Source organism: Vespula vulgaris, chromosome 4, assembly GCF_905475345.1.
Source record: "Vespula vulgaris chromosome 4, iyVesVulg1.1, whole genome shotgun sequence".
Lineage (NCBI taxonomy): Eukaryota > Metazoa > Arthropoda > Insecta > Hymenoptera > Vespidae > Vespula > Vespula vulgaris.
The window spans coordinates 916894-929980 of record NC_066589.1 but is presented as its reverse complement, the minus strand read 5'-3'; the positions used below and the strand labels follow the sequence as shown (position 1 = coordinate 929980).

The following is a 13087-nucleotide window of genomic DNA, read 5'->3' as shown; positions in this document are numbered from 1 at the left end:
TCGTAAAATCATCCGAGAAGTAAAGAAAAATTCGACTGTTACCAGCCCTGTAATTCGAGAAAACATTCGATTAAACATTTCCGTATAAACCGTGTGTACAAGACTCCGAGAAGTTTGATCGAAGAACAGTTTTGTGCTGCATCGTTCTTTGATTTGAAAGGCGAATAAAATTAAAAATTTGAAATTCGATGATTTCCTACTTTTTTCCACCTGTATACTTTATTTTATTCGAGGTAAATGTGATAATAAATGTAATGAATTGGAATATTAAAGGATTTTGAATGTTTCTGAAATTTTTTGAGTCAAAACTTATTAACTAAAAAACCTTCTTTTTGTCTGAATACGTTATTATTCTACCCATCGAGATTAGAAAGTTATTTAAATAAATATGGAAATGTTTAAGGTGCGTATTTTATTTTGTCCAATATTATATAAAGAGAGAGAGAGAGAGAGAGAGAGAGAGAGAGAGAGAGAAAAGATAATAATATTGAAAGATTTGAAAATGATAACAGTTTATATAAAAATTATGTAAATTACAGAAACAAGAAATTATGTAATACAATAGAATTATAAGTAATATAATATAAATGCATGTAAAACTTATGTGGTTTTAAAGTGATCATTTGTAAGTGTAGTATAGATGTGTCCTTCATTAATAAGAAACTCTAATATTGTATCTATCTGTGATTTTAAGTGAGCTGGTGCACATTTTTTAATCACTGCTTTTTCGATGCCACAGTCGGTATCACTTCCAGCCAGAATAATATTAAAAATTGCAGATTGATTTGGATCCATATTGTTGCATGTATTACTTTCAACATTTCTTTCATCATTTGATACTTTTATATCTACTCCTGTCACTTCTTGAGCTTTTAATGTAATATATGTAACTTCAAGTAAGTGATTAGTTAATTCACTTAAATCTTCTATAGGCACAATACTGATAGCCAAAATATGTTGTTTATCATTATAATAGCGAATTGTGCCATGTACACGAACATAGATATTGCCTTCTAATAAAGATGGATTAACCGACTGTTTATCAGCGTCTAACCAGCTTAATGCTGTCACAGTGCCTATATTATAAAAAGATATACATATAAATAAGATGTCAAATAATAAGTAAGAAATGTTTTTAGTATAGCTTCAACATATCAAAACAATAAAAAAAATTCATATAAATATATTTGATATTTAACTTTGTTTTCAAATTAAATATTTCTAATGTTATATCTATTTTATAGCAATAATTCTTTCATTAGATAGATACAGTATTAATCAATTCCTTTTAACTACTATTATTGAAACTTTATGTAAAAGAATTGAACAAAGTTTCTTATAAATTCTAACAATATCTAAACATGTAAAAGAAAATAATACACCTGCAGACTTGTATTTAGATACGAGGTCATTTCGAACGTCTCTTATTAAACAGATAGACATTATAATTCAAAAAGAAAATCAAATAGAAAACATATTTATATAAATTTCTTTTTATCGTTTAGATCTGCTAAAATCACAACTAGACTATTTTTCATTTATTCTAGGACACCATGTATATAAACATACGTTCAAATAATCGATTTATATAATTAAATATGATGGTTTACTTACCTGTTTCATCTTCAATATCATAAGTAATTTTTGTCGTAGTTCGTTCAACATGACGTACTATACCCACAATTGTAATAATAGATACAGGTAAACCCCACAGTGATAATTCGTCTGACTGATCTTTCAAATTAATTATATGACATATCATCAGTGGCACAATATTATTTATTCTTTTTGAGCGATTTGTTTTTTTTTCATTTTCGTCGATATAAGATATACTTTCATTTAAAAAACCACCAACTTCTGACATTTTTATGAATTATAATTAATTACAATTAATTCACAAAAGAAAGGTAAAAACAAATGAAAAGAAAAGCTTCCGTTCATCGGCCCGCGTTTTTAATAGTGAATTACTCTTTTGAAATTGAAGCACATGTAGAAACTTATGAAAAATAAATAACGTAAAAAATTAAAGAACTAGACATTCTTTGGTATAAGATCGCGAAATTATTTTGAAACATTAAATGATTGTAATAACAGGTATCTCAAACAAATAACAATAATAAACTTTGAAGTATTTAACTTCTAAACGAAATTAAAACGTCTATTAAAGGTCATTTCGTCTCAGTACCACTCAATACTTCGAAGCGGTAACATCTTAGTACCAAAGAAATAATTAATATCTTTAAATCTGTTCTCTTTTGGAATATTCAATATTTTGTTATAAATAAAATGATCTGCATGCAACAACTTTCATTTGGTAAATCGATATTACTTTCAATATAATATATATAATTTTTTATATTATATACATTTCATCGTAATTACTATCGAACTAATTTGTATTTAATTTTTATTTTATTTACTAATCATCGATCGATAATTATCGATCTGTATGAATCATCGCCGTCATATAAAAGTATATAATATATTTTTGTCAGATAATAATTTTAGGAAATAAATTATTCAAATAAAATTTTTATATACGCAAAGATCATTACCAATGGATACAATATTTTCATGTATCTCAAACTAGCGACACTAGCGACAATTCTTGAATTTATCTAGTACATGTACGATAATCTGTTGGCTACTCTGAATTTTACTTTGAAATTTAATTAAATAAAAGAAGACGGTTTCTAGAAGTGTGCGATCATTCTCTTTACCGATTTTATAGGTCTAAATGGAGTACATCTATCAAAGATAGATAAATGAAACTAAGTGAAAAAAATAAGATATATAATAAAATTTCAAAAGAAAAAAATCTGTGTCGCCATGTGGTTAGAAGAATGTGATAGTTTCGCTGAATTATGTCGAGGCTATTTACCATATTATTTATTAATAGTCTTGCCAATTTTTATTATTATCTCTCCGGTTAATCCTGTGACAGCATCACACGAATTTCCAGTTTATCGCATGCATCAACATGATTTACACGGAATACCGCATGGTAATAATTATTGGTTATAAATTTAACTTATATTTAAATTATCATATTATTATATCTTTAACCTTCACTCAATATATCCTTTTCTATTATGGTTATAAAAATAGGGATATCTGTATTTTACATTATTACTTGTATATTCTTTTTTCTATCTATTTTTCTGTGAAAAACATTGATATCGTTATTTATCAGTTTTTATTTATCAGTAAATAATTAGCTAATTTAGCTTAAATATCTCCTTGAAAGTAGTTCATATCTCTATGATTAAAATAATTTTAATAATTTTTATATAGGCTGCAGGAGTGCTTCGATTTCTTTGGAAGCAAGATCGATTACCGGATGGAGTACTTCTAGGCATTGTGTTATTACTAAAGCGTTAGATCTTACACCCAGCATGTTTCAATCTATTAAGATCAAAGCTGGAGCTTTAGTAATCATTTTACCTGAGAAATTAAATGAGTTAACATTGGATGAAAAAGAAGTTATTATCTATTTCTTATCACATTATTTTTAATTAAATATATAACAATTCTGTCGTATGAATATCTTTAACGAAGCATCTCTTTGTTTATAGCATATTATGAATTTAGAAAAAGCTATGTTGTCTGATACAGAAACTCCAATCGCTGTTTACTTCGCAACCTGGCATCCAGATCTTCAAACGATTTTAGATGATATTACAGATGGATCTATGACAGATGAAAAATCTCATTCTGCAGCAGAAGCTATATTTAATTCAATTTCTGCTAGTGGTTATCAAGTAGTTGTTGCATCCGGTCAACCTATGGTTAGAAATGATGCGAAAATAGCTATATTACATGGAAAATTAACAGGAACTGGAGCAGAAGAAAAGTTACCTACTATAGCTATAGTTACACATTATGATAGCGCGAGCGTAGCACCTGTGAGTGAGATTGGCTTTACAAAATTTTATTTATACTGATCTAAAATTATCTAAAATTATTTCTTTTATTATCGTAAAACAGTTGTATAAGATTTACATTTTGTACTCATATATAGGAATTATCTTTTGGAGCAGACAGTAATGCATCTGGAGTGGCGATGTTATTAGAATTGGCTAGATTGTTCTCTGCGTTGTACTCCACTGGACGGTCAAGACCCCACTACAATCTTGTTTTCATTGCTACTGGAGCAGGAAAATTAAATTATCAAGGTAGTAAAAAATGGTTGGAAGATCAATTGGATGGACTAGAAGGATCTGTTATTCAAGTAATATTTTCTTGCATTAACATATAGACGATTTGTATTATTTTAACAACATATACAACTAAAATGCAATTCATTTCAGGATGCAGCCTATGTTATATGTCTTGACACAGTTTCTGCAACAAATAATCTCTATGTGCATGTCTCGAAACCACCAAAAGAAAATTCCTCTGGAGGAATGTTTTATAAAGAATTAAAATCAGTAGCAGATTCTTTGAATACAGTACATGTTGAAGGCGTACATAAGAAAATAAATCTTGCAGAAGAAACATTAGCTTGGGAACACGAAAGATTTAGCATTAGAAGATTGCCAGCAGCAACACTGTCCACATTGAAAAGCCATGAAGATCCTGCCAGAAATACAATTTTGGATATAATGAAAGAAGGACAAACCGATAGATTGTATAAACACACTCAAGTGATTGCAGAGGCATTAGCAAGGCACATTTACAATCTAAGCTCTAATCATATATTTGCGGAATCTTTGGTATGCTCTTCTTCTATTTAACTAAATGAAATATATTTATTCATTGATAAATAAATATTTATAAATTGTGCATATATTCTTTCTACACAGGAGGTATCTAAAGAATCATTGTCTTTGTGGTTTACGTACTTGGCATCTCAACCAAGAGCTGCTCCATTATTAGTTGATAAAAATAATATATTAATTGCTACATTGAAAGAATCTATGTCACGATATCTCGGAGATGTTAAAATCACACTTCATGGTCCTGATAAGCAGGATCCAGAGTTTATATTTTATGATGTTACTAAAGCAGTGCTAAATGTATACAGGTAACAATTCATATTTTATATATACATATAAAAAGTAATCATTAATCTTATTTAAATCATTGTCCTCATTTCAGTGTAAAACCAGCTGTTTTTGATCTTTTCCTTACTGTTGCCATTGTCATGTATCTAGGATTGTTATATGTGATTGTACACAACTTTCCACGTGCTTATTTCCTAGCAATCAGACTTTCTACAAAAGGCAAGTCATCTTAAGCTTATATCATGATTCTAGAATGCCAAAGCAATAGTCACAAACATTTATTTATAGAAAAAGTTCATCATTAGCAATATTCTCAAAAAATGAGATACATGTACTTTTGATAAAACAGCTTGAAAAATTATTGAATAAATCTAAGGTGAACGTGTAGAAGAGATATACAATACTTTTATCATCTGTATACTGTGCATTTATGAGATTCATAATATAATTTTGGTTTACTTAATTTTCTTTTGGCAATTTAGATACTTATATAAACTTCAGGAAAAAAGAAAAAAGGACAGAGATTTTGTGTTGTATATACGTGTGTTACTTATTAAAATTAAATGAAATAAATTATGAAGTCTGCTATAATAAGAGCATACAAAAAGAATATAATTAACTCAATTATATATCCTAGAGTACTATCCCTCAAAATTAAAGAAATACTACAATGGAATAAAAAGAAAGGGAAAGATTATCGTGATCGTCGGCGTTCCAAATAATTTTTGTTAAGTACGTATCTTCACTACTTATATGCAGTATGATATCAAAGAGTCCCTCAGTAGTGTTTATTGAGTTTGGGAAGTCAACGTTCACGATATTGTTTGAAATTGTTTTGCATATATATAAAAAGGAATATGGATCATTAAAGTTTATGGAATGTACATTAGACTTTATTAATAGATGAAAAATCATTAAAACAAATAGTGCAATATGCAATTGGTAGCTACTTTATATCATATGAAAGTATAAATAGGAAGATTAAATTCATTATCGATCTATTGTTTCAATTAAAGACACACAAGAGGAAACATTCAAAATATTAGCTTCAAAAAAATACCTGCTATCAGATTACCTTACTAACTGAAAGTTTTACTAAGAGTTTTATTCATGTAATTATTGGAAAATTGTTGCAAATTACTAAAGATACATGCATATTAACTCTGCTTCGAATATATGACAGTTGTATGCTTGCATCAAGTTTATGAATACCTATCAATGATTGGATTATTTTTAAACCTTCGATTATAGTAGGAGATTGCTATTTAATGATAAAATTCATTTAACTGAAATATCACTGCGACACTATTTGTGTCTTTATGAGATATAGGATGATTTCTACACGATAATTTTCAATCATTATACGTTCTGTGATTTTTGCAATGTAAAGTAAATGTTAACAAGCACATTTTTTATTGAAGCATTAAAATAATGATTAAAATTAGTGCTTATGTAAAAACAGATGATAAGATTGCATATGAATAGAAATAATTATTAAAATAATAAAATTACAAATATACCGATTTAAAGCAAATAATCTAAGGTACTAAGTTAATGCTATTTCGAGCAATATGAACTTCCAAAATCAAAGATAACAAATTATAATGAATACTGTAGAAGAGCATGCGCGCTAATGAATCCGAGTGATATCTCAAATAGAAATTACTTTAAATACCTTACAGAAATCACTTTTGTTATCCTCATATGTCAACGAAATCTGATAATCTTGCACAGATTCCACTAAATGCAGATCCAAATCCCATCATATGCGATCTAGGAGATTTCCATGAACCCTATGAGATGCGAAGACCACTATACTGAGACACTTTCAATTGATAACATTTGATATCCAAATCCATCCTTCATACTGACAGTGTTCATATAATAAATCCAAGTCATCCTCTCAATAAAATCCGTCCAATATTTTCACTTAAATTATCCAATTCCAAAAATCCTCCACGTATACTAATTTATCCTGCCAGCAATCCTAATGCCAAGTCCTGTCCTTGAGCCATGTTTGTTGTAAAATATAATTTCAGGATATTGAGTTTCTCTAAATCTATGGATGTAGTCCAAGAAGAAAAATTGTCTTTTCAAATCCTCTTCATACACTAAGTTTCGAAGATGCTTACTGTGTTGGAATTAATTATGTTGCACAGATAAAAAAAGTTTCACTTAGTTTCAATTGGTAAGAGATGCTGGTATAAACCATGAGAATAGTAAAAATTGCTGATAGAAATAAGCAAAATGAAATTAACATCATACGCAATAATTTATCAGGGCAACTATCTCTCGTAAATGTTCTCGCGGAAAGACTGTCCCAATCGAATACACCTATACTGTTATACATGTAAAACATCGTCCTACATATGCCTATACTTAAAATGTTTCAATCCAAGTAATATTTGTTATTTGTTTGTCTTAATAAGAATATCTGGCAAAATATGTGATTTATTATCACGAAGAAAAAAGAAAACTACTTCATTATTCCGGCAGCTAACATCTCGATCGAAAAATACTTTAATATGATGTTATGATAATATCCTGTTAATAAATCTTTTTAAAGCAAAAAAGATAAGTTGACATTCCATTACCAGTTTGACCGTTCACAAAGTAATGAATAAATTTAAAAAAGCAGTATTGCCAGCAAGAACTTGATGAATAACATAACACTCAATCTAAGAAAACTTGTAAGCACATGAATGTTGAAACTGCTGAAAGTTCACATTATTTTTTCCTTTTCATTCACCGACATAACAGCACTTTTAGGCACAAGCAAACATAATTTAAATATAATTCGAAACAAAAAAATATGGACGATCGATTTGACTCCTTGTAATGGATTTGCCAACGTTTCCTGATGAAAATCCAGCTAAATGTGAATCCTCGAATGAAATGCACTGCACCCTTAATTCATTCCTTTCCTGATCCTCAAATTCCTCTTGAAAGTATCCTTAATGTCTCATTACTTTGATTCTCATTTAATCCTTTTATAACTTATGCTCCACACAAAATCCATCCAAAACGCATTCCATTTTATCCCACCGTCAAGCACGAACGTGTATTATATCCATCCAAGAAGTAAGATCGTGTCGATTTGAGTTTTTCATTCATTGTGTTACAATCCAATCCAATATACAAAAGAAGAAAAAATACATTAGTCTCTTAGACAAGAATAGTTAAAGATAAACATAAATATTACAAGTGCAAACATAATCCTTGTGATCTAAATTAGTTAATTTAATGAAAATATCTACATAATACATATGTAATAGAGTTAAATTTCAACTGATAACAAGAGGAAATGTATGTGAAATTGAAATTTAAATGTATTTTACAAATTTAAAAAAAAGTAAGATCACAGGATTAATTTGCCATATATCTTGATATTAAACAAAAGAATCAATTATTTTCCATTTGTATGTTAAACATATTGGACAAAAGGCAGTTTTAAAAAACGTGTAATTCTAAGCATTACGCGCGTCATTGAAACAACATTTTTAACAATATTAAAAAAGTATATAAGCATAGAAATTGATAAAAAAAAAGAAAAAGAAAAAAACTGAGCAATTATATAATTTATCCAATATGAATCTATTTTTTAGGATATTGTGAATTTGATTTAGATTTATGTTAATTTTGAAAATTAAATACGCTACTGCATACATATATGCACATCTACAATAGCATATATGAAAAAAAACCAACAATAAAAAAATGAGAGAAAGTAAAAATGGCCAAACAAAACATCAAGGATGTTGCTACGAATTACAAATATTACAGTATCATATTCTTAGCCAAAGATCACTTTCTCTCTCATCAGTAAGAACATAGAAATGCAGGTGGATAAAATGCTTTAGCTGGATATTATATGTGCGTATGTCAGGACAATTGAAATCTTTGTAACAAAACTTAAGAAAATTTTTACTTTAAATTTTACAAATCGCAATCCTATATGGTAAAATAAATTTACCATTATCTACCATCAACAATCACTTAATTCATCATATTCATAAACATTTGTAAGATACTCTTTTATGCCAGATCTCAACAGAAATTTTGTATTTTTAAAATTAGATATCCGTAGGCATACATGCACCACTGTCCAGTTTGTACATTTCATTTACTCATTAGAATATTTATATACAATTAAGAATTGTAATTATACTACATCAAATGTAAAAGTATCTAGATTTTATGATAATTTAAATAGGAATAAACAGTGAAAATATAATCTCTACAGTTTTAACATATTTGCCTACCCATAATTATAATTAGTATTATATCAAATTTAGGTGGATTATAATAATAATAATAATAATAATAATAATAATAAACAAGGAGATTTGAAATATTTGAAAAAGCAATGTGTAAAACTCTACCTCAATGTTTCTATAATGAGTATAATATAAATAATATCAATTAATTGCAATTTTTTAATTATTTCTATATATCGTGAATATTATTATTTTTTTTTTAACAAAATAGAAATAAGTTGAAGAATATTATAATAGTCACAAAATGTACTTTATAGAAAAAAAATTCATATCATGCAAAATTTATCAGTATCTTTAAAAAAAAAAAAGATACATGGTTGTAAAGCAAATATAGATTTATATATGTGGCAATTAGGCAGTTAGAAAAAAATGTCTAATGTGTATATAGATTATGTATATGTATGCATATATCAAATTTGCTGAAAAAAAACACTCTCACAAACTTTTATGGTAACATTATTTGGTTCTATAGTGGATGAAAACAGATTATAGGATACATTAAATAAACAGTAATTATGGCATGCAACAGTTTTGTATGCAATAATTTACAATCAAGATATCTCAGTACCTTCAGTGAAATTTAATACAAAATATTAGTACTGAAAAGTTGAAACACAAAAATTTTAACTAATGGCATAATTATAGAAAGGCCATGAAATCTACAAAATTAATATATAAGCTAATCAAAAGACACACAATTCATATAATTTATTAAGATCCACATATGCCAAACATAATTGAATAAATGATACATATTTTAATCGAAGGACAGAATGTTTTTATCAAAACTATGCTTCTAATACTGCAGTTATTTATCTCAAATTGATGTTCTAGTTATTTATCTCAATTGAATGACTTTTTATTTATCGTTATTATTAAAGTGATATAGAAATGAAAAAATATTTCAATTTATCTACTTCAGTCTATAGAAATGGTTTCATTTAAGCGATTTAATTTTAGAGTTTATTTTTCTTATCTCATATATAGAACTATAATTTTGCCATAAGTTCAATTATAAAGCAGACTAAGATTAAAAGTAAAAAAAAAAATATTAAATCTTAATAGGTTAGACAAATTTCTGTGTAATATGTTTATTTTTACGAATGTTGATAAATAAATATGAATGATAAAAAAATCACACACTGGATTTGGTACTGTAATATGCCTACCGGATTCCACAGTAACTAGTGTGTCATTAAGAAATATACTGCAGATCATTGAGTATGAATAATTACACTGGTTGTTTGGAAGCATCAAACATTCTGTTGCAGATATCATTAATCAATGCATGATCATTGAAGGTGGATCGCCAATCTCTTTACTAACGGTACTTTAAAATTGTTACATGCTTTATATGTAATTGTGAAGAGAACCAGTTTGAAAATATAAAGGAATGTATTTTATAATGTACAAGTGACCTAACCGGTATAGCTTTGCATAATTCTTGATTAATAGTCGATTGTGAGCACAATTCCTTTTCACTGTTATTATGAAACTTGCTATTGAAACTTATTATACTTTATGATTATTTGATATATCATATTATTGCTGATTCAACTATCAACAATCACCAAATTAAAAAAAGAAAAGTTGCAAATTTGTTTATGCTTATGTTTTCCATACAATAGGAATGTGCCCAATCCATGTGTTAAATAGAATATTAAATATTCTAGCAATGTCAGAAAAGCTATTTTCATAATTCTTACAAAGTCTAATTGGATTGAAGTTTCCATAATCAAATTTTAAATCAGCAATAATAAAACATGGTAAAGCAAATATCAATAAACATTTACTTATATTACCATGTGAAACGTATACGTACACACTAGTCGTACGATCGAGATTTGGAGTGGGATCTTGAGCGCGAGTAATTACGCCGTAACGGTGAATATGTTGGAGATCCACGACGTCGTGGACTGTAGCTGCGCGAACGACTTCTACCCCTTTCTCTATCCTCACTACGTCCTCTGTCACCACTGTTGTGATCTTCTTTTACACGTATGTACGCTACCTCTCCCTATAGAATTCAAATATAAAAAAAAATCAATGTAAGGATCTATAAATTAATTTTGTATTAACACGTTCACGCTGGCACTTGTTTTTGCATTTCTCTCTGCTCGTATTAATGCTTTTTTTTCGATTAATATACATTAAATTTCCAATATTAAAATTTTAACTATATGGCAATTTTTTTCAGTTACTAAACGTACTAAATTTTTGGTAGTACGCTCACTCTGACGAAAAATTCAAGCGTATATAACATTCGTGCGCAAACCATCGGTGGTAAGCGCCGCGCCGATACGAGAGTCGAACGCGAACCACCGATGGTACGCGCCGGCGTAAACGTGTTCAAGAAATTGATTTACGTCATGAATTTATAAGCTGTATATACCTCATGAGACCTAAATCTTGAATCGTCCAATTTCTTTACAGCATACTTCATATCCTCATATCGTAAAAATTCAACAACACCAGTACCATCCTTATAAACATCCGCGAAGCACACATCACCAGCTTCTCGCATATGATCTTTTAGATCCTGCCAACTTCCAGATGGTGGTAAACCGGTAACAAGAACTCTATACTGAGATCGTCTAGCTGGAGGACCACGTCCACGAGAATTACTCATTTCACCACGGCCACCTCTACCAGTGTCCCCTGCTCCACGACCTCCACGAAAATTATTACTAGGTCCACCACCTCTTGGAAATTCAACTCTCAATCTGTAACCATCGTAATCGTAGCCATCTCTGGCATGTACGGCATCTTCCGCATCTCTATAAAAAGGATATGTTTTATAATGAAAAATATGTTCAAAATAATGTAAATTTAATGTAGTAAGAATTGACAAAAAATTAGATAATTATATATTAAGAAATAATGTTTAATATAATTATAAAGAAAATATATAAAAATATACAAAAAGAAAATGATAATTTATTATATTTACGTATCAAAAAAAAAAATTAAATATGTAAATAATAGAGATTACAAATTAATTAATTAACTCGAATAAATCTTACCTTGGATCGTCAAATTCAACAAAAGCAAATGGTGGACCTCTGCGATTTTTCAAGTCAACAAATGTAACTTTACCAAACTTATAAAAAAGATCTTGAATATCTTTTGTTCTTATATCCGGTGGCAAATTGCCCACATAAATTCTACACTCATTTCTACCTCCGTGAGACATGTTTTTTTAATGGTCACTATCTTATTAAAAAGCTAAACGTTGCTGAGTAATATAATTTCCGCGATATCTTGATACTCTCCGCTGTTGAAATAAACAAAATGGAGGTACCGGCTGAAGAAGATGATGGAAAATTCTTCGAGAAAAGTACAGAATAAGATATTGGTTAGTAAAAAGTTGCTTTTATCATTGGTTATAGATGAAGTAAAGAGAAACAGGATTCCGAACCGAAAGCCGAGATAATCAAAGCACTATCTAGTAGTAAATTTCGGAAGTTTTTCAAATTTAAGTGGCACCAAATTGAAGTCGATCAACTGACTATAAAACTATCTACATATTTTATTAAAATCTGATTGGTTACTATACGTCAGTTCCACAAAAATATTCTTTCATTGTGTGACGGGTTTTAAGTCGGTGTGATGAAAATCACTAGCACTACGTGAGAAGGACATCTAGTTGAAAGATTTAATTTTTGTTTTTGTTTTCGTTATGCATCTTTTGTTTCGTTCTTCTTCTATTTATATCTTTTTTAGACTAGCTTATTCCTCAGAATTACATTCCTTATTATATTATATATTTAATAAATCATATTTTAGTTAAAAAAATTTCATGTA

At 28.6% G+C, this 13087-nt stretch overlaps 3 protein-coding genes across 6 annotated transcripts; 1 reads left to right on the top strand and 2 right to left on the bottom strand.

The window, feature by feature from the left end:
- Window positions 1-495: 495 nt before the first annotated feature.
- On the bottom strand, window positions 496-2586 carry LOC127063403 (replication protein A 32 kDa subunit-like). The gene is made up of 2 exons (XM_050993151.1): window positions 1615-2586; window positions 496-1076 (listed from the first exon to the last, which is right to left on the bottom strand). Exons 1-2 carry the CDS (start codon window positions 1862-1864, stop codon window positions 601-603), a joined length of 726 nt encoding a protein of 241 aa, XP_050849108.1. The 5' UTR covers window positions 1865-2586; the 3' UTR covers window positions 496-600.
- Window positions 2587-2681: 95 nt separating this feature from the next.
- Window positions 2682-6944, top strand: LOC127063399 (nicalin). The gene is made up of 7 exons (XM_050993143.1): window positions 2682-3004; window positions 3295-3482; window positions 3576-3905; window positions 4022-4231; window positions 4311-4715; window positions 4806-5026; window positions 5101-6944. The coding sequence occupies exons 1-7, from the start codon at window positions 2830-2832 to the stop codon at window positions 5237-5239; spliced, it is 1668 nt and encodes a 555-aa protein (XP_050849100.1). The 5' UTR covers window positions 2682-2829; the 3' UTR covers window positions 5240-6944.
- LOC127063402 (serine/arginine-rich splicing factor 1B) lies at window positions 3952-12720 on the bottom strand. 4 transcript variants are annotated; one of them, XM_050993148.1, is made up of 4 exons: window positions 12307-12720; window positions 11676-12060; window positions 11106-11300; window positions 4011-4148 (listed from the first exon to the last, which is right to left on the bottom strand). In XM_050993148.1, exons 1-3 carry the CDS (start codon window positions 12474-12476, stop codon window positions 11109-11111), a joined length of 747 nt encoding a protein of 248 aa, XP_050849105.1. In that variant the 5' UTR covers window positions 12477-12720; the 3' UTR covers window positions 4011-4148; window positions 11106-11108. The 4 variants fall into 4 exon arrangements, 3 of the variants coding, with proteins under 3 accessions (XP_050849104.1, XP_050849105.1, XP_050849106.1); XM_050993149.1 differs by having other exon boundaries at window positions 4034-4145; XR_007781337.1 differs by lacking the exon at window positions 4011-4148 and adding an exon at window positions 4248-4578 and having other exon boundaries at window positions 6682-11300; window positions 12307-12719.
- Between the last annotated feature and the right edge of the window lie 367 nt (window positions 12721-13087).

Coding starts and splice junctions, on each gene's coding strand:
- LOC127063403 (XM_050993151.1), bottom strand. CDS start 1,864: ATGTCAGAAGTTGGTGGTTTTTTAAATGAAAGTATATCTTATATCGAC. Junction 1,077..1,614: donor TGATATTGAAGATGAAACAG/GTAAGTAAACCA, acceptor TTTATAATATAG/GCACTGTGACAGCATTAAGC.
- LOC127063399 (XM_050993143.1), top strand. CDS start 2,830: ATGTGGTTAGAAGAATGTGATAGTTTCGCTGAATTATGTCGAGGCTAT. Junction 3,483..3,575: donor TAACATTGGATGAAAAAGAA/GTTATTATCTAT, acceptor CTTTGTTTATAG/CATATTATGAATTTAGAAAA. Junction 4,716..4,805: donor ATATATTTGCGGAATCTTTG/GTATGCTCTTCT, acceptor CTTTCTACACAG/GAGGTATCTAAAGAATCATT.
- LOC127063402 (XM_050993148.1), bottom strand. CDS start 12,476: ATGTCTCACGGAGGTAGAAATGAGTGTAGAATTTATGTGGGCAATTTG. Junction 12,061..12,306: donor GTTGAATTTGACGATCCAAG/GTAAGATTTATT, acceptor TCCTTTTTATAG/AGATGCGGAAGATGCCGTAC. Junction 11,301..11,675: donor CAAGATTTAGGTCTCATGAG/GTATATACAGCT, acceptor TGAATTCTATAG/GGAGAGGTAGCGTACATACG.